General features: G+C 39.9%; 1 protein-coding gene across 3 annotated transcripts in view; it reads left to right on the top strand.

The window, feature by feature from the left end:
- C22H3orf20 (chromosome 22 C3orf20 homolog) overlaps nt 1-24,070 on the top strand; it is an 82,838-nt gene that overhangs the window by 49,559 nt on the left and 9,209 nt on the right. For all 3 annotated transcript variants that reach the window (XM_007985331.3, XM_073009827.1, XM_073009826.1), the window contains one exon: nt 23,376-23,679. In XM_007985331.3, the coding sequence (XP_007983522.1) occupies nt 23,376-23,679 (304 nt within the window). The remainder of the gene's footprint in view (nt 1-23,375; nt 23,680-24,070) is intronic.

Raw genomic sequence — 24,070 nt, 5'->3', positions numbered from 1 at the left:
TCCTTCTGTCTACTTTCTTTGGGTTTAATTTTAATTCTTTTTCTGACTTCCTGAGGTGGATGCTTAGATAATTGGACTTTTTCTTTATCTTTTTTGAATATATATATATATAATATTATAAATTTCCCTCAAAGTCCAGTTTTAGCTGCATCCCACAAGCTTTGATATGCCATATGGTAATTATTAAGCTCAAAATATTTTGTAATTTTTCATTCTTATTTCTTTCTTGTCCCATTGGATATTTAGAGTGTGTAACGTAATTATACCATTTGGGGATTGTCTAGTTATCATTTTTTCTTTTTAACATTAAATTGTGTGTGGTCAGAGAAAACAACTGCATAATTTCAATCCTTTGAAATTTGCTTAGACTTGTTTTGTGGCCCAGCACATAGTCAATTTTGGTAAATGTTTCATGTGGAGCTAAAATGATGCATATTCTGCAGTTTTTTGATACAGCATTTTATAAATGTCAGGTCAAATTTATTTAATCTTTTTTTTTTTTTGAGATGGAGTCTTTCTCTGTCGCCCAGGCTGGAGTGCAGTGGTGCGATCTCAGTTCACTGCAAGCTCCGCCTCCCAGGTTCACGCCATTGTCCTGCCTCAGCCTCCCGAGTAGCTGGGAGTACAGGCGCCCGCCGCCATACCCAGCTAATTTTTTGTATTTTTAGTAGAGACAGGGTTTCACCGTGTTAGCCAGAATGGTCTCGATCTCCTGACCTCATGATCTGCCCGGCTCGGCCTCCCAAAGTGCTGGGATTACAGGCATGAGCCACTGCACCTGGCCTATTAATTTAATTTATTAATCATATTGCTTAACTCTTATATATACTTATAAATACTTTCTTATTTGTATCATTTACTGATAGAAGTGTGTTAATATCTTTCATGATAATTTTGGAGCTATTTCTCCTTTTATTTCTGTCAATTTTTGCTGTATGTATTTTGAAACTATGTTATTAGACAAATGCAAACTTAGAATTGTAAACATTGTGAATTTTTCTTTGTATTAAGAACTCTCTTTATCTCTAGAAATGCTTTGTGTATTACATCCTATATTCTCTAGTATTAGTATAATTGCATGAATTTTCTTTTTTGTTGTTTTTCATAATATATCTTTTTTCATTTTTTAATTTTTTACTTTCACCCTTTCTGCTCCTTTATTTTAAGGTCTGTCTCTTGAAATAATTATTTATTTCTTGTTTTTTTAATTAAATTCAGTCCTTCAATCTTTGTCTTTTAATTAGAGTATTTAATCTTTTTACATTAATATAATTACTTAAATATTTGGGCTAATATTTTTACATTAATATAATTACTTAAATATCTGTACCACCTTACTGTTTGTTTGCTGTTTGACTCACTTGTTCTGTATTCTTTATTCTTTCCTTTTTTGCCTGATTGTGTATTAATGAAAGTTTTTTTTGTGTTTTTATTCTAAGTTTCTCCATCTATTATTTAAATTTTTAAACATTACTTTAGTATTTCTTTAGTGGTTACTCGAGAGAGTATAACACAAATCCATGATTAATTACTAAAGTATGATATAATCTAGCATTTTTACCACTTTGCAGACAATGCAATGATCTTAGAATACTTTGTCCATTTACCCCTTATTTTGCACTATTGTCATATGTTTTAATTCTATATATATGTTATAAACCACCTCATAAGACACTATTATGAATTTTTTTTTTTTTTTTTTGAGACGAAGTCTCACTCTGTCACCGGGGGTGGAGTGCAGTGGTATGATCACAGCTCACTGCAGCCTCCACCTCCTGGGTTCAAATGATTCTCCCACTTCAGCCTCCCAAGTAGCTGGGATTACAGATGCCCACCACCATGCCCGGCTAATTTTTTGTATTTTTAGTAGAGATGGGATTTCACCACGTTGGCCAGGCTAGTCTTGAACTCCTGACCTCAAGTGATCCACCTGCCTCAGCCTCCCAAAGTGCTGGGATTACAGGCGTGAGCCACCGCACCTGGCCTATTATTAACATATTTATACAGTTTATATTTAGATTTACCCACATATTTACTCTTTTCATTGTTCTTTATTTTACACATAAGACTTCAGATTTTAAATTTCTTTTTATGTTGATTTTGGTAAGTTGGCTTTTTCTAGGAATCTTTCATCCAAATGTTTAAATATGTTGAAATAAAGTTTTCCAAAATATTCTCTTGTGATATTTTAAATGACTGTAAGATCTGTGATGATACTCCTTTTCACATTAACTAATATTAGACATTTGTGCCTTGTTTTCTTTTTTCTTCATGCTTCCATTTGGGATCATTTTCCTTCTGTCTGAATAGCTGTCTTCAAATTCTCCTTAAAGTATGCTGGAATTTTTTGGTTTTTGGTTGAATATGTTTTTGTTGCACTTTTTTTTTTTTTTTTTTTTGAGACAGAGTCTTGCTCTGTTGCCCAGGCTAGAGTGCAGTGGCACAATCTCGGCTCACTGCAACCTCTGCTTCCTTGGTTCAAGCGATTCTCCTGCCTCAGCCTTCTGGGTAGCTGGGATTACTGCCTGGCTAATTTTTGTATTTTTAGTAGAGATGAGGTTTCACCATGTTGGCCAGGCTAGTCTTGAACTCCTGATCTCAAGTGATCCACCTGCCTTGGCCTCCCAAAGTGCTAGGATTACAGGCATGAGCCACCGCATCCGGCCATTTTTTTTTTTTTTTGTGAGACGGAGTCTCACTTTGTCACCCACGCTGGAATGCAGTGGCATGATCTCTGCTCACTGCAACCTCCCCTTCCCAGGTTCAAGCGATTCTTGTGCCTCAGTCTCCTGAGTAGCTGGGACTACAGGCATGTGCCACCATGCCCAGCTAATTTTCATATTTTTAGTAGACATGGGGTTTTACCATGTTGCTCAGGCTGGGCTGAAACTCCTGACCTCAAGTGATCCACCTGCCTCAGCCTCCCAAAGTGCTGGGATTGCAGGTATGAGCCACTGCGCCTGGCCCGTTACCTACATTTTGAATGGTATTTTCTATGTTCCTATGATTGGCAATTGCTTTCTTGTTTTTTGTTTTTTTTTTTTGAGACGGAGTCTTGCTCTGTCGCCCCAGGCTGGAGTGCAGTGGCCGGATCTCAGCTCACTGCAAACTCCGCCTCCCGGGTTGACGCCATTCTCCTGCCTCAGCCTCCCGACTAGCTGGGACTACAGGCGCCCGCCACCTCGCCTGGCTAGTTTTTTGTATTTTTTAGTAGAGACGGGTTTTCACCGTGTTAGCCAGGATGGTCTCGATCTCCTGACCTCATGATCCGCCCGTCTCGGCCTCCCAAAGTGCTGGGATTACAGGCTTGAGCCACCGCGCCCGGCCGACAATTACTTTCTTTTAGCACTTTGAAGATGTCTTTCTGCTGTTTTCTGCCTTCTACCATTTTATTAAAGATTTAGCTGTTGGTCTTATTGTTGCTCTTTGAAAGTATTGCGTCTATTTTTCTCTGGCTGTCTTTTCTCTCACCTTTAGTTAGTGATGTTTCTTTAAAGGCTTTTGTATGATGTCCCTAAATGTGATTTTCATTGTACTTACCCTGTTTGTAGAACTTCTTGATATGATGCTTTCATTATTTAGAAAAAATTCTCAGCCATTATTTCATTAAATATTTCTCCTCTTTTCTCTTTTTCTCCTCCCTTTTTTCTCTTTTTCCCCCTTGCTTCCTCCTTCTTTACCTCCTTCCTCACCTTTCCACTTTCTCTTTCTTTTCTGTCTATCTAGGACTCCAAGTACACCTTTTTACTAAGTTTCATGTGCAAGCATACCTTGGAAATATTGTGGGTTTGGTTCCAGACCTCTACAATAAAGCAAATCACACAAATTTTTTGGTTTTTCAGTACACATAAAAGCTATGTTTACAGTATACCATAGTATATTAAGTGTGCAATAAATAGCATTACCTCTAAAAACACAATGTACATACCATAATTTTAAAATATTTTATTGCTAAAGATATGCTAATGCACATCTGAGACTTCAGCAAGTCCTAATCTTTTTGCTGGTGGAGGGTCTTGCCTTGAGGCTGACTGATCGGGGTGGTGGTCGCTGAAGGTTAGAGTGGCTATGGTAATTTCTTAAAAGAAAACAGCAAAAACGTTTGCCGCGTTAATTAATTTTTCCTTTCACAAAAGATTTCTCTGTAGCATTTAATGCTGTTTGATATAATTTTGTCCGTGGAACTTTTTCAAAATTGGAGTCAGTCCTCTCAAACTCTGCTGCTGTTTTATCAACTAAGTTTATGTCATATTCTAAATATTTTGTTATTTCATCAGTGTTCATGGCATCTTCACCAGGAGTAGATTCTGTGTCAACAAACCACTTTCTTTGCTTATCCATGAGAAGCAACTTTTCATCCCTTTAAGTTTATTCATGAGATTGCAGCAATTCAGTCACATCTTCAGCCTCCACTTCTAATTCTAGCTCTGTTGCTATTTCTGCCACATTTCCAGTTACTTTCTTCACTGGAGTCTTGAACTCCTCAGAGTCATCCATGAAGGTTGGAGTCAATTTCTTCCAAATTCCTGTTAATGTTGACATTTTGACCTCCTATGAATCACAAATATTCTTTTTTTTTTTTTTTTTTTTTTTTTTTTTTGAGAGAGAGTCTCACTCTGTCACCCAGGCTGGAGTGCAGTGGTGTGATCTTGGCTCACTGCAACCTCTGCCCCCTGGGTTCAAGCAATTTTCCTACCTCAACCTCCTGAACAGCTGGGATTACAGGCACCTGCCACCATGCCCAGCTAACTTTTTTTCTTTTTTTTTGAGATGGAGTCTCGCTCTGTTGCCCAGGCTGGAGTGCAGTGGCGCGATCTCTGCTCATTGCAAGCTCCGCCTCCCAGGTTCATGCCATTCTCCTGCCTCAGCCTCACCAGTAGCTGGTACTACAGGTGCCCGCCACCACACCCGGCTAATTTTTTGTATTTTTTTTAGTAGAGATAGGGTTTCACTTTGTTAGCCAGGATGGTCTCAATCTGATCTCATGATCTGCCCGTCTTGGCCTCCCAAAGTGCTGGGATTACAGGCATGAGCCACCGCACCCGGCTTTTTCTTCTTTTTTCTTTTTTCTTTTTTTTTTTTTATACGGAGTTTCTCTCTTGTCACCCAGGCTGGAGTGCAATGGCACGATCTTGGCTCACTGCAACCTCCGGCTCCTAGGTTCAAGACATTCTCCTGCCTCAGCCTCCTGAGTAGCTGGGATTACAGGCATGTGCCATCATGCCTGGCTAATTTTTTTGTATTTTTGTTTTAGTAGAGATGGGGTTTCTCCATGTTGGTTAGGCTGGTCTTGAACTCCCAACCTCAGGTGATCCACCCACCTTGGCCTCCCAAAGTGCCGGGATTACAGGTGTGAGCTATCACGCCCAGCCAATTTTTGTATTTTTAATAGAGACGGGGTTTCACCATGTTGGCCAGACTAGTCTCAAACTCCTGACCTCAGGTGATCCACCTGCCTTGGCCTCCCAAAGTGCTAGAATTACAGGCATGAGCCTCTGTGCCTGGCTCACAGATATTCTTAATGGCATCGAGAATGGTGAATCCTTTTCCAAAAGTTTTCAGTTTACTTTGCCCAGATCCATCAGAGGAATCACTACCTACAGCATCTATAGCTTTATAAAATGTATTTCTTAAGTAACAAGACTGGAAAGTCTACTTGATCTGTGGGCTGCAAGATGGATGCTGTATTAGTAGGCATAAAAACAATAATCTTGTACATCTCCATTAGAACTCTAGGGTGGCCAGGTGCATTGTCAATGAGCAGTATTATTTTGAAAGGAATCTTTTTTCCTGAGCAGTAGGTCTCAACAGTAGGCTTAAAATATTCAGTATACTATTCTGTGAATAGATTGCTCTCATCCAGGCTTCATTGTTCCATTTATATGGCACAGGCAGAATAAATTAAGCCTCATTCTTAAGGGCTCTAGGGTTTTCAGAATGGTAAATGAGCATTGGCTTTAGCCTAAAGTCACCAGCTGCCTTAGCCTCTAATAAAAAGAGAGCCTGTCCTTTGAAGCTTTGAAGCCAGACCTTGACTTCTCTCTAGCTATGGACATCCTAGGTGGCATCTTCTTCCAGTAGAAGGCTGTTTCATATAAATTTATAATCTGTTGTTTAGTATAGTCACCTTCATCAATGATCTTATCTAGATCTTCTGTATAACTTGCTGTAGCTTCTTAATCAGCACTTGCTGTTTCACCTTGTACTTTTGTGTTATGGAGATGGCTTCATTCCTTAAATCTCATGAATAACCTCTGCTAGCTTACAATTTTTCCTTTGTGGCTTCCTAACCTCTCTCAGCCTTCATAGAACTAAAGAGAGCTTGGGCCTTGCTCCAGATTAGGCACTGGCTAATAAGAATATTATAGCTGATTTGCTCTTCTATGCAGACCACTAAAATTTTCTCCATATCAGCAATAAGGCTGTTTTGCTGTCTTATTTGTGCATTCATTGGAATAGCACTTTTAATTTCCTTCGTGAACTTTTCTTTGCATTCACAACTTGGCTGACTGGCACAGAGGCCTAGATTTCAACCTATCTCAGCTTTCAACTTGCCTTCCTCACTAAGGTTAATCATTTCTAGCTTTTAATTTAAAGTGAGGTGCATGCAACTCTTCTTTTCACTTGAATTCTTAGAAATCGTTGTAGAGTTACTATAATAGTTGGTCTAATTTCAATATTGTTATGCTTCAGGGAATAGGGAAGCCCAATGAGATGGAGAGAAACAGGGGAATGACTAGTTGGTGGAGCAGTTAGAACACACACAATATTTGTCAATTAAGTTTGCTGTCTTATATGGGCATGGTTCATTGATGCTCCCAAACAATTACAGTGGTAACATCAATGATCACTTAACACATATTACCATAATAGATATAATAATAATAAATTTTGAAATATTGCAGAAATTACCAAAATGTGACACAGAGACATGAAGTGAGCACATGCTATTGGAAAAATGATGCCAGTGGACTTGCTCAACACAAAGTTGCCACTAATACTCAATTTCCAAAAAAACACAGCATCTGCAACATGCAATAAAGTGGAGCACAATAAGATGAAGTATGTCTGTATTTCTTGTTCTCTGTTCTGTATATTTCATCCTTTTTTTCCCTTTTGGTCAGCCTAGGTATTTTCTACTGACCTGTCTTCCAATTTACTAGTGTTTTTTTTTAACTGTGTCTAATCTGCTGATAAAACTCATCTTTTGAGTTCTTGGTTGTATTCTATTTTTCAGTTTTAGAATTTCCAGTGGATTCATTTTTATTCTTATACTCTGCTGAAATTCTCCATCTTGTTTCTTATTTAATTGTACATTTTAATCATAGCTACTGTAAAGCTTATGTCAGATAATTCTAATATCTGCATTTCTATAAGTCTGTTTCTCATTGTTTTCAGCCAATCCTTGACTTTGTATCTAATATTCTTTAGTATGCCAGATATTGTGTATGAAAAACTGTAGACATAATTTAAGACTCTGGATGATATCATGTTCCTCTGGAGAGGACTTATCTTTGCTTTCAACAGGGAAGTAGACTAGGGGGAGATGACTCTCATCCAAACAAGGATTAAAACTGTGCTTCAGCCTTTGTGAGCTCTTGTCTATTTTTGTTTCACCTTTACTCCTCATATAGCTCTTCAGGTCCTCAACAGAAAGCCAGGGTTGTTTATCAGAGTCTTCTACCTCGGTGGGTCCTGAATTCCTGTTTTTTTCTCTCTCCAGCTTCATGAGCATGTCAGGAGCTCTGCTTGGCTTCTCTGCCTGTCATCCCTAGGTTTACTTTCAAAATCAGCACTTGCCTTGAAGGGTAAAAGAGTTCTAAATGTCATGCCCACTTTCCTTAGTTTCTCTCTTTTTCCAGATCCTGGCCCTGAAAATCCTCACTGACTTTTGACTCTAATGCACTTAGACATACTTTAAATACACGCTGTGTTGAACTTTCTGTGTTTTCTGAGAAGGAGGCTTGGTCTAAAATACCGTAAGTCAGCCATTGTCAGAAGTGAAACACCTGTGATTGTTCTGTGGGGATTCTTGGCTTTGCCCAGAAAAGAATTAAAAGTGCAAACTAGTGGTGGAAGAAAACAGCTTTATTGAAGAGGTGTTACAGCTCTGGCAGTGTTACAGCTCTCTGACTGCTCCTGCAGAGCAGGGAAACCCCGTAGGGAGCGTGCTGAGAGTAGTAACTCAGGGCAGTTTTGCAGTCATATTTATACCTGCTTTTAATTACATATAGATTAAGTGGTGGGTTACGCATAAATTTCTAGGATAGAGGTAGTAACTTTTGGGTCATCAAGTCATTTCCATAGAAAAGGGCAGTAACTCCCAGGTGTTGCCACGGCAATGGTAAACTGACATGGCACACTGGTGGGCATGTCTGATGGAAAGCTGCTTCTACCTCATCCCTGCTTTAGCTAGTCCTCAATTTGGTCTTGTTTCTGACTTATGCCTCCTACCTCAGCAAGAGTGGAAGCAAACTAGTTAGAAGACTATTTTAGTAGTCAATTAGGTTTGTGCAAAACTAATTGTCATTACATTTAATGACAAAAACTACAATTACTTTTGCACCAACCTAGAAAGTAACATTAGTGATATGCTGTCAAAGATGGTAGTAGGGAAAAGAGAATTTTAAATTTATGGAGGACTTTTAGATTTTTGGCTTAAATAACTAAGTAATAATGGCGTCACTGACTCAGATGGGAAGACTGAGGGAAAAGTAGGTTTGGGAGGGGTTAGATGAGAATAAATGTACAAATTGCAAATGTATCCCCATTAGGGTACATTGAGATGTATGTGAGTGGGGACACTGGCCCATATGGAGAGACCCCAGTATCCAATCAGAACCACTGGTACGAATTTTTGCAAGATTGGTCAGTGGGCTTCTGAGTCCTTTTCTCCTTTAATCTCAGAGCTAAGTCTTCTCACTTCATAGAACCTAGTCCTAAAATCCTGAAGATGTTATGAGAATTGGCCTCTTTAGGAGCAGATTTTCTTGTCTAAGACATTGAGACTTTTAAAATCTCAGTTTCTGTCAAGTTGGTTGTATTAGTTCGTTTTCACGCTGCTGATAAAGACATACCCGAAACTGGGAACAAAGAAAGGTTTAATTGGACTCACAGCTCCACATGGCTGCAGAGGCCTCCGAATCATGGTGGGAGGCTAATGGCTCTTCTTATATGGTGGCAGCAAGAGAAAATGAGGAAGGAGCAACAGCGGAAACCCCTGATAAACCCATCAGATCTCATGAGATTTATTCACTATCACAAGAATAGCATGAGAAAGAACAGCCCATGTGATTCAATTACCTCCCCACTGGGTCCCTCCCACAACAAGTGGGAATTCTGGGAGATACAATTCAAGTTGAGATTTCAGTGGAGACACAGCCAAACTGTATAATTCCACCCCTGGCCCCTCTAAATCTCATGTCCTCACATTTCAAAATTAATCATGCCTTCCCAACAGTCCCCCAAAGTCTTAACTCATTTCGGCATTAACCCAAAAGTCCAGTCCAAAGTGTCATCTGAGACAAGGCAAGTCCCTTCTGCCTATGAGCCTGTAAAATCGAAAGCAAGCTAGCTACTTCCTAGATACAATGGGAGTATAGGTATTGGGTAAATATAGCCATTCCAAATGGGAGAAATTGGCCAAAACAAAGGGGTTACAGGGCCCAAGAGAGTCTGAAATCTAGCGGGACAGTCAAATTTTAAAGCTCCAAAATGACCTCCTTTGACTCCAGGTCTCACATCCAGGTCAGGCTGATGCAAGAGGTGGGCTCCCATGGTCTTGGGCAGCTCTGCCCCTGTGACTTTGCAGGATACAGCCTCTCTCCTGGCTCCTCTCACGGGCTGGTGTTGAGCGGCTTTTCCAGGTGCATGGTGCAAGCTGTCGTTGGATCTACCATTCTGGGTCCTGGAGGACAATGGCCCTCTTCTCATAGCTCCACTAGGCAGTGTCCCAGTAGGGACTTCGTGTGGAGGCTCTGACCCCACATTTCCCTTCTGCACTGCCCTAGCAGAGGTTCTCCATGAGGACCCTGCCCCTGCAGCAAACTTTTGCCTGGGCATGCAGGCGTTTCCATACATCTTCTGAAATCTAGGCGGAGGTTCCCAAACCTCAGTTCTTGACTTCTGTGCACCCACATGCTCAACTCCATGTGGAAGCTGCCAAAGCTTGGGGCTTCTACCCTCTGAAGCCATAGCCCAAGCTATATGTTGGTCCCTTTCAGCCACTGCTGGAGCAGCTGGGACACAGGGCACCAAGTCCCTAAGCTGCACACAGCATGGGGACCCTGGGCCCAGCCCACAAAACCACTTTGTCCTCCTGGGCCTGCAGGTCTGATGGGAGGGGCTATCAGGAAGTTCTCTGACATGGCCTGGAGACATTTTCCTCATGGTCTTGGAAATTAACATTAGGCTCCTAGATACTTATGCAAACTTCTGCAGCCAGCTTGAATTTCTTCCCAGAAAATGGGTTTTTCTTTTCTATGACATAGTCAGGCTGCAAATTTTCCAAACTTTATGCTCTGCTTCCCTTACAAAACTGAATGCCTTTAACAACACCCAAGTTACCTCTTGAATGCTTTGCTGCTTAGAAATTTCTTCCACCGGATACTCTAAATCATCTCTCTCAAGTTCAAAGTTCCACAAATCTCTAGGGCAGGGGCAAAATGCCACCAGTCTCTTTGCTAAAACATAACAAGAGTCACCTTTGATCCAGTTCCCAAAAAGTTCCTCATCTCCATCTGAGACCACCTCAGCCTGAATTTTATTGTCCGTATCGCTGTCAACATTTTGGGCAAAGCCATTCAACAAGTCTCTAGGAAGTTCCAAAATTTCCCACATTTTGCTGTCTTCTGAGCCCTTCAAACTGTTCCAACCTTTCCTGTTACCCAGTTCCATAGTCGCTTCCACATTTTTGGGTATCTTTTCAGCAATGCCCCACTCTACTGGTACCAGTTTACTGTATTAGTTCGTTCTCACACTGCTAATAAAGACATACTCGAAACTGGGAATGAAAAAAGGTTTAATTGGACTTATAGTTCCACATGGCTGGGGAGGCCTCAGAATCATGGTGGGAAGTGAAAGACTCTTCTTACATGGCGGCGACAAGAGAAAACGAGGAAGAAGCAAAAGCAGAAACCCCTGATAAACCCGTCAGATCTCATGAGATTTATTCACTATCACAAGAATAGCATGGGAAAGATCAGCCCACATGATTCAGTTACCTCCCCACTGGGTTCCTCCCACAACACGTGGGAATTCTGGGAGATACAGTTCAAGTTGAGATTTCGGTGGAGACACAGCCAAACAATATCATTGGGATAGTAATTCCTCCTTCCTGTGTACTCTCCAGGTTCCTGTGAATAGCAAAGATTGTTTCTTAGTTGTGAAAATGTGCTTTTATAAGAGTGAGTGCTGTGAAAATGTAGTCATGTGTTAATGTTTCCAGATATCCTCAGGGACGTTAGTGGGAAGTAAGGAAGCAACTGACAAGTCTGTTTGCCTGTTAGAGCAGGAAGGGGAGCAGTTGGTGAGGCCAGGCTGAAGACGATAGATTTGATGTGCGGGACAAATTACAGAACCCAGACAGAGAGAGAGCAGTGAGGGAGGACCTTCTGACAGAGCCATTGGCCTGCAGTTGAGAGGTGCATGACCCCACAGGGAGGGAACTAGGGAAGTGGCTCTCCAACCTTATGCTCCTCCTTCCCTCTGATCTCCTGCGGGTGCCGCTACTGGCAAAACCCAACTAGAGTTTCCTTATGCCCATGCAAGCAAGTGCAAATATGCCTTATTTCTTCCCCTTTGCTGGCTTAAAAAGCATTATATTAAAAACACTGTTCTGAACTTTACTTTTTCACAATATGTCATGAATAGCTGTCATTATTTTACTTCTTGCTATATAATACCCGCTGTATAGGTGTTCCATGATTAGCCCAATCCTTTTTTTCTATTCCAAGCAATGGAGGTAGTAACCATATACATTTGTGATACCACACTTGTACCACTATATCTGTAAATAAATTCCTAAAGGTTAAATTATTATACCAAGGGTCATGTGCATTTATAATTTTCAGAGATGGTGTCAAATTAATCACCATAAGATTATACCAATTTACATTCTCATCAGCAAAGTATGTTACCTTAGTATAGTTTTAATTTGTATTTATATTATTAAAGGTGAAGTTGAGCTTCTTTACATAATTTTTATGAGTTACATGCAATATATACATAATATAAAATTGACCATTTTAACCATTTAATGAAGTGTGCAATTCAGCAGAATTTAATATACTCACAGCATCATACAACAATCACCACTGTTTAATTCCAAAACTTTTTTTAATCACCCCAAAAGGAAACTTTGTACCCATTAAACAGTCGCTTCCCATTCTCCCTTCCCTAGAAACTACTAACCTGCTTTCTGTCTCTATGAATTTGCCCATTCTCCATGTTTTACATAAAAGGAATCATACTGTCAAAGTCAAATAAAAATATAGAGATGAATCTCTAAAGAAGAGCTTTTATTTGGGAAAACAAAATTGCAACTGCGGGCATACACACAAACCAGGCGGTCACCAGGCGGTCTTTGATATGTCCAATAACAAAGAAGGTTGGGGGTTTTATTCGAAAGATAAATGTTACATATTGTTTGGAAGAAAAGCTCCTTGGCACTAGCAAAGTTTTGGGGATCTGGCAAACTCTGATTGGTGAGTGATAGCAGTAGGTAAAACTAGTCTTAGAGTCACAGCAGTTCACTTAAGCTGCTGCTAGGTAAATTTAGTCTTAAGGTTATAGGAGGTCATTTCAGCAAATGGGTTGTGGTATAATCCCTGAGCAGGCTCTTGTGCCCCAACTGTTTTTTCCCCATTGTCTTTAATTTAATTGGTTATGACAAGATAACTGCAACATATATTATCCATTTTCACATCTCCTCCTCTTGGTCAAGATCTTTTTCTGAAAGCATCACTGATCAACTATCTTGAAGTTAGGCTAGTTGTCCCTCAGTGCCAGGATGGACTTGTTCCAGTGGTCTCCGGTCTCACATTGTGGGGAAGGTAATGGAGTCAAAGTCAAGGACCCTAGACACAATTGAGCAACAAAGAGGCCATAAGGAAGGAAAAAAACTTTATTTGGGCAGTTTTACCTGGAGTTTGTCATTGAGTTCTGTCTTCTTAAACCCATGGGCATTAAGCAATCATCTCAAAATGTTGAGCTAACATTATCCTGTTTGAAGAACTGGCTTTACAAATATTAGACAGACAACAAGAACAGAGCTTAAAGATCATAATACAAAAAATAACCAGCAACAGAATCCTAAATTCAGTTTTGAACCAAGAGCCCAAGCCTAAGGGCAATTAACTAAACAAATCAAAAGACCATGGGGGAACTGGGAACTAGGTGAGAACTGTTGTAGCCATTGAGTAGCATTTTATGACTGGGCTGAATTAAAGCAAAGGGTGGCAACTCTAAAAGGGACTTCTAATGCAATCTGAACAAGTTAGGGATGTTGTCAAAGTTACCGACTAGGTGGCCTAAAGGATTTATTACGTTAGGTTCTGTCAAGTTACTCATAGCAGTTACTGACTGTGAAATTTTGATTACAGCCATTACTCTGTTCAGTGAAAAAGGTAGGTATTACAAGGGGTAAGAGTCTCATTATGATATGAAGTCTTGTTTGGCATCTTGGGAAAAGCTATCTATAGCATGAAGTTGGCAATATTGCAGCTTGAATATCTCTGGTTATGGTGGTTATGGCACCAGCTGGCTTTGTTAAACTCTCTGTGTGGCCCACCCATTAAGCATAAACCTTGTCTTTTGAAGTTTACACCAAATTATCTAGCCTCGGTTTACAGGTCTTTAGGAAAGAGCAGTTCCTGTCCTTAGTAATTCAATGAGAGAAAACTGGATTGAAGAAACCTAGACAAATTTAGGATCCTGTCTAGTCTACAGGTAGATAATAAAAACTTGAAAACAATGCACAGGGCTACAATCTAATAACAGGTATATTATAGTTTTTCTTTGGAAACATAATTTTTCTCTTCAGTCATCCCAATTTCTACCAACGACAATCAGAGTAAGGCAAATTTGTTTGTAAAATAAGTTTAGTCTCAGCAATTGGTCATTTACATAAGTGCAGCAAGAATAGTAATTGATCCCATAGGAATCTCAGATTTGACCTTTTTTAAAAAATGTTGAGGCTAGGAAGACAAAGGCAGGCTTTATATTATATATATATATGATATATATTCTATAAATAATTTTTAATATGACATCTTAGTCAAACTTTTGTTTGCTGGTATTTTGCTGAGAATTTTTACATCTATATTAATAAGGGATATTTGTCTGTTTTTCTTTTTTGTAGTGTCTTTGTCTGGCTTTGGTATCAGGGTAATGCTGAGGTTTCCGTTTCTTTTGTTATTAGGTGAGTTTGAGAAGTTTTGGTGTTAGTTCTTTAAATTTTAGGTAGAATTCACAAGTGAAAATACCTAGTTCCAGGCTTTTCTTGAGAGGTTTTTAATTACTGATTCAATCTTTTTACTTGTTAGAGGCTTATTCAGGTTATATATTTCTTCTTGAGTTAGTTTTGATCATTTGCATGTCTTAGAAATGTGTCCATTTCTTTTAGATTATCTAATTTGTTGGCATACAATTGTTCACAATTTTCTCTTATAATTTTTAAATTCTGTAAGGTTGGTAGTAATGACCCACTTTCATTTTTTATTTTAGTAATTTGCGTATCTTCTCTTTTAGTCAGTCTAGCTAAATATTTAGTCTGCTCTATACAGAGAACCAAAATCTGTTTTGTTGTTTCTCTCTATGGTTTATCTATTCTTTATTTATTTACCTCAACTGACTCCGATCATTATTATTTTCTTCCCTCTGCCAGCTTTGGGTTTAGTTTGTTCTTCTTTTTCTACTTTAAGGTTAGGTTAGATTATTGGTTTGAGATTTTCTTCTCTTTTAATGTAGGCATTTACAGCTATAAATATTCCTGAGGACCGCTCTCAGTGTATCCCTTAAGTTTTGGTACGTTGTTTTTGTTTTCATTTCCTTAAAGTGTTTTCTAATTTCCCTTGAGATTCCTTCTTTGACCCATTTGTTGGTTAATAATGTGTTGCTTAATTTTCACATATTTGTGAATTTTCCAAATTTCTTTCTGTTATTGATTTCTAATTTCGTATCATTGTGCTCGGAAAAAAAATTTTATAATGTTTTCAGTCTTTTAAAATTTATTGAGATTTGTTTTGTGGTCTAGTATATAGTCTGTCCTGAAGAATGTTCCATGTGCAATAGAGAAGAATGTGTGTTTTGCTGTGCTTGGATCGAATGTGCTGTATTTGTCCATTAGTTCTAGTTGGTTTATAATGTTCTTCAAGTTTTCTATTTCCTTATTTGTCTTTTGTCTAGTTATCCTATCCATTATCAAAAGTGGGATGTTAAAGTATCTAACTGTTACTATAAAATTGCCTATTTCTTCCTTCAATTCTGTCAAGTTTTGCTTCATGTATTTAGGGACTCTATTGTTCCATGTGTATATGTTTGCAATTGTTATATTTCTAGATAGAGTAACTGTCCTCTCAATATATAATGTCCTCATTTGTCTCCCATAATAATTTTTTACTTAACGTCTATTTTTGTCTGATATTAGTATAACCAAACTCCTGGGTTTTTTTTCCTTTAGGTTATTATTTGCTTGGAATGTTTGTTTTCAATCTTTCATTTTCAACTTAGCTGTATGTTTGTTTGTTTAGAGATGGGGTATCACTATGTTGTCAAGGCTGGCCTCAAACTCCTGGGCTCAAGAGAGCCTCCCACCTCAGCCTCCCAAGTAGCTGGAACTGCAGACATGTGCTACTGCATGCAACTTTAGTTGTATGTTTGAATCTAAAATGCATCTCGTGTAGGGAGCATGTAGTTGGATTACAGTTGGATTGCCATTCCACTGATGTGAGTTTTGTTTAAGACTTTAATCCATTTATGTTTAAAGTAATTACTGACTAGGAAGGACTTCTGCCATCTTGCTGTTAGTTTTCTAGAAATCTTTCTGTTTTTCAATTCCTCCATCATTGCCTTTTTTACGTTTAGTTGATTTTTTTGCTGTATGGTTTTGAATTCCTTCTCATTTATTTTTCTGTATATTTTAGTTATTTTCTTGGTGGTTACCCTGATGATTATAAGTAACATCTTAAATGTGTAACCATCTAGTTTGAATTAATACCAACTTAGCTTTAGTAACATACAAAGTTCTCTGCTCCTGTACAGCTTCATTCCCACCTCTCCACTTTATGTTGACATTGTTATAAATAACATCTTTATGCATTGTGTGCCCATTAACACATATGTACAATTGTTGTTTTATGTATTTGTCTTTTAAATAATACAGAAAAAACATAAAAGTTACAAACTGAAAAATATGACAATACTTCTTTTATGTTTACCTATGTAGTTACCTTTATCAGTGTTTGTTATTTCTTCATATAGCTTCAAGTTACCATCTAGTATCTTTGCATTTCAACCTGGACTCAATGGCATGTTTTGTGGTGCAGGCCTACCGGCAACAAACTGTTTATCTGGGAATGTCTTACTTTCTCCTTCATTTTTGAAGGATAGCTTTGCTGTATATAGAATTCTAGGCTGAAGCTGGGTATGGTGGCTCATGCCTGTAATTCCAGCACTTTGGGAGGCCTAGGCAGGCAGATCTCTTGAGTCCAGGAGTTTGAAACCAGCCTGAGCAACATGGTGAAAACCTGTCTCTACAAAAAACCTGTCTCTACAAAACAGCCAGGAGTAGTATCACATGCCTGTCATCCTAGCTACTCAGGAAGCTGAGATGGGAGAATCATTGTGCCCTGGAGGTTGAGGCTGCAGTGAGCTATGATCATGCTACTGCATTCTAGTCCAGATAACAGAATGAGACCCTGTCTCAAAAAAAAATAATTATAGGCTGACAAGGGTTTTATTTTCTTGTTTTTCTTTCAGCACTTTAAATATGTCCTCCCACTGCCTTCTAGCAGCCATAATTTCTCATGAGTAATTGGCTATTAATCTTATTGAGGATTCCTTGAACTTGATGAGTTGCTTCTCCCGTTGTTTTCAAGATTTTTGTCTTTTGATAATTTTATGATAATGTGTGTCAATGTAGATCTCTTTGAATTTGTCCCACTTTGAATTTGTTAAGCTTTTTAGATATGTAGATTTATGTCTTTCATCAAATTTGGAGAGTTTTAGGCAATTATTTCTTCAAATATTCTTTCTGCTCCTTTCCTGTCCTTCTGGGATTCCCATTATGTATCTTGGGTATGTTTGATACTGTCCCACAGGTATCTTAGGCTCTGTTAATTGTTCTTCATTCTTTTTTCTTTCTGCTCCTCAAACTAAATAATTATCCTATCTTCAAGTTTGCTGACACTTTCTTCTGCCTGCTTAGATCTATCATTGAATTTTTATTTTAGTTATTTTACTTTTTAACTCTAGAATTTCTGATTGATTACTTTTCGTAGTTTCTGTCTCTGTATTGATATTTTCTATTTGGTGAGATATTGTTCTCCTGGTTTCCTTTAGTTGTTTTTCCATGGTTTCCTTTAGCTCTTTAAATATAGTCAAGTGGTTGAAGATGGCTGAATAGAAACAGCTCTGGTCTGTAGCTCTCAGCGAGATCAACATAGAAGATGGGTGATTTCTGCATCTCCAACTGAGGTACCTGGTTCACCTCACTGGGACTGGTTGGACAGTGGGTGCAGCCTACAGAGGGCAAGCTGAAGCAGGGCAGGGTGTTGCCTCACCCAGGAAGCACAAGGGGTCCAGGGATTTTCCCTTTGCTAGCCAAGGGAAGCTGTGAGTGATGGGTAAGAGAAGGAAATAAAGGATGTTCAATTAGGAAAAGAGGAAGTCAAATTGTCTCTGCAGATGACGTGATTGTATATTTAGAAAACCCCATCATCTCGGCCCAAAATCTCCTTAAGCTGATAAGCAACTTCAGCAAAGTCCCAGGATACAAAATCAATGTGGGAAAATCACAAGCATTCCTACACACCAAGAACAGACAAACAGAGAGCCAAATCATGAGTGAACTCCCATTCACAATTACTACAAAGAGAATAAAATACCTAGGAATCCAACTTACAAGAGATATGAAGGACCTCTTCAAGGAGAACTACAAACCACTTCTCAACAAAATAAAAGAGGGCACAAACAAATGGAAGAACATTCCATGCTCATGGATAAGAAGAATCAATATCATGAAAATGGCCATACTAACCAAGATAATTTATAAATTAAATGCTATCCCCATCAAGCTACCACGACTTTCTTCACAGAATTGGAAAAAACTACTTTAAATTTCATATGGAACCAAAAAAAAGCCCGCATAGCCAAGACAATCCTAAGCAAAAAGAACAAAGCTGGAGGCATCACACTACCTGACTTCAAACTGCACTACAAGGCTACAGTAACCAAAACAGCATGGTACTGGTACCAAAACAGATATATAGACCAATGGAACAGGACAGAGGTCTCAGAAATAACACCACATATCTGCAACCATCTGATCTTTGACAAACCTGACAAATACAAGTAATGGGGAAAGGATTCCCTATTTAGTAAATGATGTTGGGAAAACTGGCTAGCCACATGTCGAAAGCTGAAACTGGATCTTTTCCTTGCACCTTATATAAAAATTAACTCAAGATGGATTAAAAACTTAAATGTAAGACCTGAAACCATAAAAACCCTAGAAGAAAACCTAGGCAATACCATTCAGAACATAGGCATGGGCAAAGACTTCAGGACTAAAACATCAAAAGCAATGGCAACAAAAGCCAAAATAGACAAGTGAGATCTAATTAAACTAAAGAACTTCTGCACAGCAAAAGAAACTATCATCAGAGTGAACAGGCAACCTACAGGATGGGAGAAAAGTTTTGCAATCTATCCATCTGACAAAGAGCTAATATCCGGAATCTACAAAGAACTTAAACAAATTTACAAGAAAAAAACAAACAACCCCATCAAAAAGTGGGCAAAGGATATGAACAGACACTTCTCAAAAGAAGACATTTATGTAGCCAACAGACATATGAAAAAACGTTCATCATCACTGGTCGTCAGAGAAATGCAAATCAAAATGACAGTGAGATACCATCTCACGCCAGTTAGAATGGTGATCATTAAAAAGTCAGGAAACAACAGGTGCTGGAGAGGATGTGGAGAAATAGGAACACTTTTACACTATTGGTGGGACTGTAAATTAGTTCAACCATTGTGGAAGACAGTGTGGCAATTCCTCAAGGATCTAGCATTAGAAATACTTTTGACCCAGCAATCTGATTACTGGGTATATACCCAAAGGATTATAAATCATGCTACTATAAAGACACATGTACACATGTGTTTATTGCTGCACTACTCACAATAGCAAAGGCTTGGAACCAACCCAAATGTCCGTCAATAATAGACTGGATAAAGAAAATGTGGCACACATACACCATGGAATACTATGCAGCCATAAAAAAGGATGAGTTCATGTCCTTTGCAGGGACCTGGATGAAGCTGGAAACCATCATTCTCAGCAAAATATCACAAGGACAGAAAACCAAACACTACATGTTCTCACTCATAAGTGGGAGTTGAACAATGAGAGCACATGGACATGGGGAGGGGAACATTACACACCAGGGCCTATTGGGGGATCAGGGGGTGGGAAAGGAATAGCATTAGGAGAAATACCTAATGTAAATGATGAGTTAATGGGTGCAGCACACCAACATGGCACATGTATACCTATGTAACAAACCTGCACATTGTGCACATGTACCCTAGAACTTAAAGTATAATAATAAAAAATATATATATAGTTAAGCTATTGATTTAAAGTCTTTGTCTAGTAAGTCCAATCTCTGGGTTTCCTTGGGGACAGTTTCTAGTACATTTTTTTCCTTTGAGTGGTCTATGCTTTTTTGTTTCTTTGCACACCTCAGGGTTTTTTTTGGTTGTTGTTGAAAACTGAACATTTTAAATATTAGAATTTGGTAACCCTGGAAATCAAATTTCCCCTTTTCCTTATGATTTGTTGTTGCTCCTTGTTGTAGTTTGTAGCTGTTTGTTGTTTAGTTACTTTTCCAAACTATCTTTATAAAGACATTTGTAATGTGTAGTCTCCATTCAGTTAGGTAAGGGATCAGCTAGTGATTTGATAGAGATTATCTGGAGCCAAAACAAAAACAAAAACAAAACTCGTCCAGTCTTTGCAGATTGGCTGTGTATTGAGGCATTCATTCAGTGCTTTTAGTCAGGCTCTTCACATCAAGACTAATCTGCATTAGCCTTCACCTTCTACTTTCAAAAAGTCCAATGGTCAGCCAGAGATGAAAGCTTAGTGTGTTCTCAGGCCTTTTCAAAACATGGTTCCAAACCTGGTACCTATATTCCCTGGTATGCACGTGAGCCTTTCAAAGCCTTATTCTCCCATATGCCTCCTTCCCCAACCTCTTTCTTCCTAGACATTTTAGCCTACCTATCTGTGCCTCATCTGTTACCCCTTGCACCAGGAGGCTGTGTCTGGTATCTTTCTCTTTAAATGCACCTGACAGATGCTTCCCAGGAGGGGCTGCTCCAGCCCTGAGAAAGTTGCAAGGCAGATAAAAGAAAGTCAAGCTCTGAGCTGATCCCTCAGGGAACCTCCAGACAGACCAGCCCACAGAACTACAATTGCTTGAGAACAAGGTTCATATTGTCCCCTCCAGTACTAGCAAGGTGCACCAGGAACAGGGGCTGTCATTCCGTGGATGCTACTGAGCAGGGCTATGAAGGATGGTAGGGGAGTAAGCTAAAAATGCTACAATGCTCTCTTACCAAAATTTAGCAGCATCTTTCTTATTTAAGCATTCCTCTGGTTGTTGCACGTTTTTTCATTAGATTCCAGAACTCTGGATAAAGTTGTTTCTGACAGTGTTTGCCAGCTTCATTGTTGATCTAGTCAACGGATGTGGTTTCTGAGTTCCAAAATTAGAGTAACAACCATTTTTAGTGGATTCACTCCCCTCTTTTTATGAGTTTATTTTTAAATTTTTATTTTTATTTATTTTAGAGACAGGGTCTTGCTCTGTCTGCCAGGCTGGAGTGCAGTGGTGTGATCATGGCTCACTGTAACTTCGAACTCCTGGGTTCCAGCATTCCTCCCACCTCAGCCTCCCGAGAAGCTGGGACCACAGGCATGTGCCACGATGGCTGGCTAATTTTTTAATTTTTAGTAGAGATGATGTCTTGCTATGTTGCCCAGCCTTGTCTGGAACTCCTGGCCTCAAGTGATCCTCCTGCCTCAGCCTCCCAAAGTGCCGAGATTGCAGGTGTGAGCCTCCGCACCCAGCCCTCCCTCCTTTCTAATTTTTAAAACCTATATTCTTTTCCGTGAATTATTTGTTCACTACCTCTGTCCATATTTTATTGGGTTATTAACTTTTTCTAATTGATTTGTAGTATTTTACATAGTGGAGACATTGACCACTATTCTATGTTAGGAGTTTCAAATATGTTTCTCAGTTTGTCATTTGTCTTTCATCTTTGATTATGATAGTTTTGGTTTTTTTTGTTTGTGTATTTTTTTGTCACAGAGGGATTTTGGAGGCTTTTTTCTTTCATGTAGTTGACTTTATCAGTCTTTTTCTATTATGACTTCTGGATTTTTTAGTCATAATTATAAAAAGCCTTCCCTGCTCTAAAATTATAGAATAATTTCCCCATATTTTCTAGTAGAAATGTTATGGCTTAATTGCCCCACATTTAAACCTTTGATTATTTTGAACTTATCCCTGGATAAGTTATAATTAATAGATCCAGCCTCCCCCACCCCCTGCTCTGCTCCAGATATGCAGGTTCTTGAATAAGACATATTCTTAACAAGTTTGTTCAGCAAGTACTTATCACTATTAATAGCCCCTGAGAAATAATGCTCATCTTGCATTGCTCTTGTTTCAGGATGTCCTGGTTTCTAATCCTAGCCCTTGCCACTTAATTACCATATGAACTTGGGCACCCATTCACCTGGTGGGAACCTTCTGTTTTCTGATCTGTAAATGGCAATAAGAGTTTCTGTCCTGCCTATTGCACAGAGTTGTTATAAAGTTAACCAAGACAATGTCTATTCCAAGATTGTGATGCTGTAAAATGCTAAACATGCTACTGCCTTTCGTCATGTTTAGCATTTTACAGCATCAGCATCCGCAGTCTTGGAATAGACGTTGATAAAGGTAGAATCACAGCAACACTTTCTATTTGGATGGTGCTTATTCCCATGTAAATACCACAACCCTCACAGCAACCCAGTACAGTGTTTGGCACATAGTAGGGGCCCAACGAATATTGGTTTGAATATTTATTGAATCTTTACTATTTTTCAAATGCTACTGTTTTAGTCCACTGAACAAAACACACCAAAGTCATGAACTCATGGAACTTGCATTCTAGTAGGACAGAGAAGTGCAATAATAAAATTTAAAAGTAAAAGATATATTAGATAGCAAGCAATGCTAAGAAGAAAAATAAAACAGGGAAGGGAAAGAGTCTTGGGAGAAAAGGAATGAAATAGGGCACTCAGAAAATCTCATTAAGAAGGTAACATTTGGATAAAGCCTTGAGAGAGTGACATAGATGGCTCTATGGAGGAACAGCAAAGGCCACTGTCCTCCAAGACCAAAGGACAAGTAGAGGCCAGTGTAGCCGAAGTGCAGTGAGCAAAGGCGGGAATCCTGGAGAGTAAGAGATGTAAGGAGGACAAAATGCAGGGGACAGATTCTTGCAGCCTTGAAGCACATGGCAGGGACTTCGGCTTTTGTTCTGTAAAAGGTAGAAAGCCACCGGAGGGTTTTGAAGAGAGTAGTGACATGACGTGAGCTAGGTTTTAACAGGATCCCTCAGTCAGAGAATAGACTGAAGACAGGCCGGGGAAGAAAACACAGGACCCATTAGGAGGCATTTGCAGGCAGCCAGGCAAGAATGAAGGAGGCTTGGACCACATCCATGGGGCTGGAGGGCAGGAAAAGTGGTCAGATTGTGGGTCTGTCTTGAGTGTAGAGAGGACAGGCTTGCTGACAGATTAGATGGGATGTGTTGGGTGTGAGAGAAAGGAGTTAAGGATGACACTAAAGCATTCTTTGACCAAATGGATGGGTGAAGGAGTAACTTGTTATTCTCATTTTGCACCGTAGAAAGAGGCCCAGAGAGGTTAGGGGACCTGTCCAAGGTGGTGCAGCACATTGGCAGCAGGGCCCAGACTAAAATCTGCCTGCAGCAGGCCCTTTGACCGTCAGGAGCCAGGGGGCTCTGGGAACCACAGACCTCCACCACCTGCTGAGGGCCCCTGTGCACTGTGCTCCTCCTTGCAGAGGGAAGGCCCGCGAGGGGCGCAGCCCCACCAGGTGGGCGGCCTCGCCCTCAGACTGCCCACTGGTGCTGCGGAAGCTCATGCTTAAGGAAGACGCCCGTGCTGGCTGCAGGTGCCTGGTGAAGGCACCCCTGGTCTCTGACGTGGAGCTGGAGCGCTTCCTGCTGGCACCCCGAGACCCCAGCCAGGTGCTGGTATTTGGAATCATCTCAAGCCAGAACTACACCAGCACTGGGCAGCTCCAGTGGCTGCTGAACACGCTCTACAGCCACCAGCAGCGGGGCCGCGGCTCCCCCTGCATCCAGGTTGGTCCCAGCCCAGTGAGGAGGTCCTGGAGGCCAGGGGTAGGGGTAGTGGGGCAGTCCGAGAAGACCCCCACAGTGCTAGGACTGGCTGAGCACCTGCCTGAGGGGCCATCTCCTTCAGCTCCTTTCTCCTTGGGGCCTTTGTGTGTACTCTCCTGTCTGCTGTGTCCTCCCTCCCCCTGCTTCTCTCCTTCCCACTCATCCTCTAGCTCCAGGGTGAATGTCACCACGTAAGGGCCAGGCCCTCTTCTGACCCTTGAGACAAAATCAGGGCACTGTCCTTTCCTTCCAGTTTGTGACTGTTGGTGTGAATATTTAGAGCATGGGCCATGCTCACCACTGAATCCTCAGGGCTCTGAAAATATTTGTAGACTATCGCAAGTACCCACTG

This window comes from Chlorocebus sabaeus, chromosome 22 (assembly GCF_047675955.1).
Source record: "Chlorocebus sabaeus isolate Y175 chromosome 22, mChlSab1.0.hap1, whole genome shotgun sequence".
Classification (NCBI taxonomy): Eukaryota; Metazoa; Chordata; class Mammalia; order Primates; family Cercopithecidae; genus Chlorocebus; species Chlorocebus sabaeus.
This window is presented reverse-complemented; position numbering and strand designations above follow the sequence as displayed.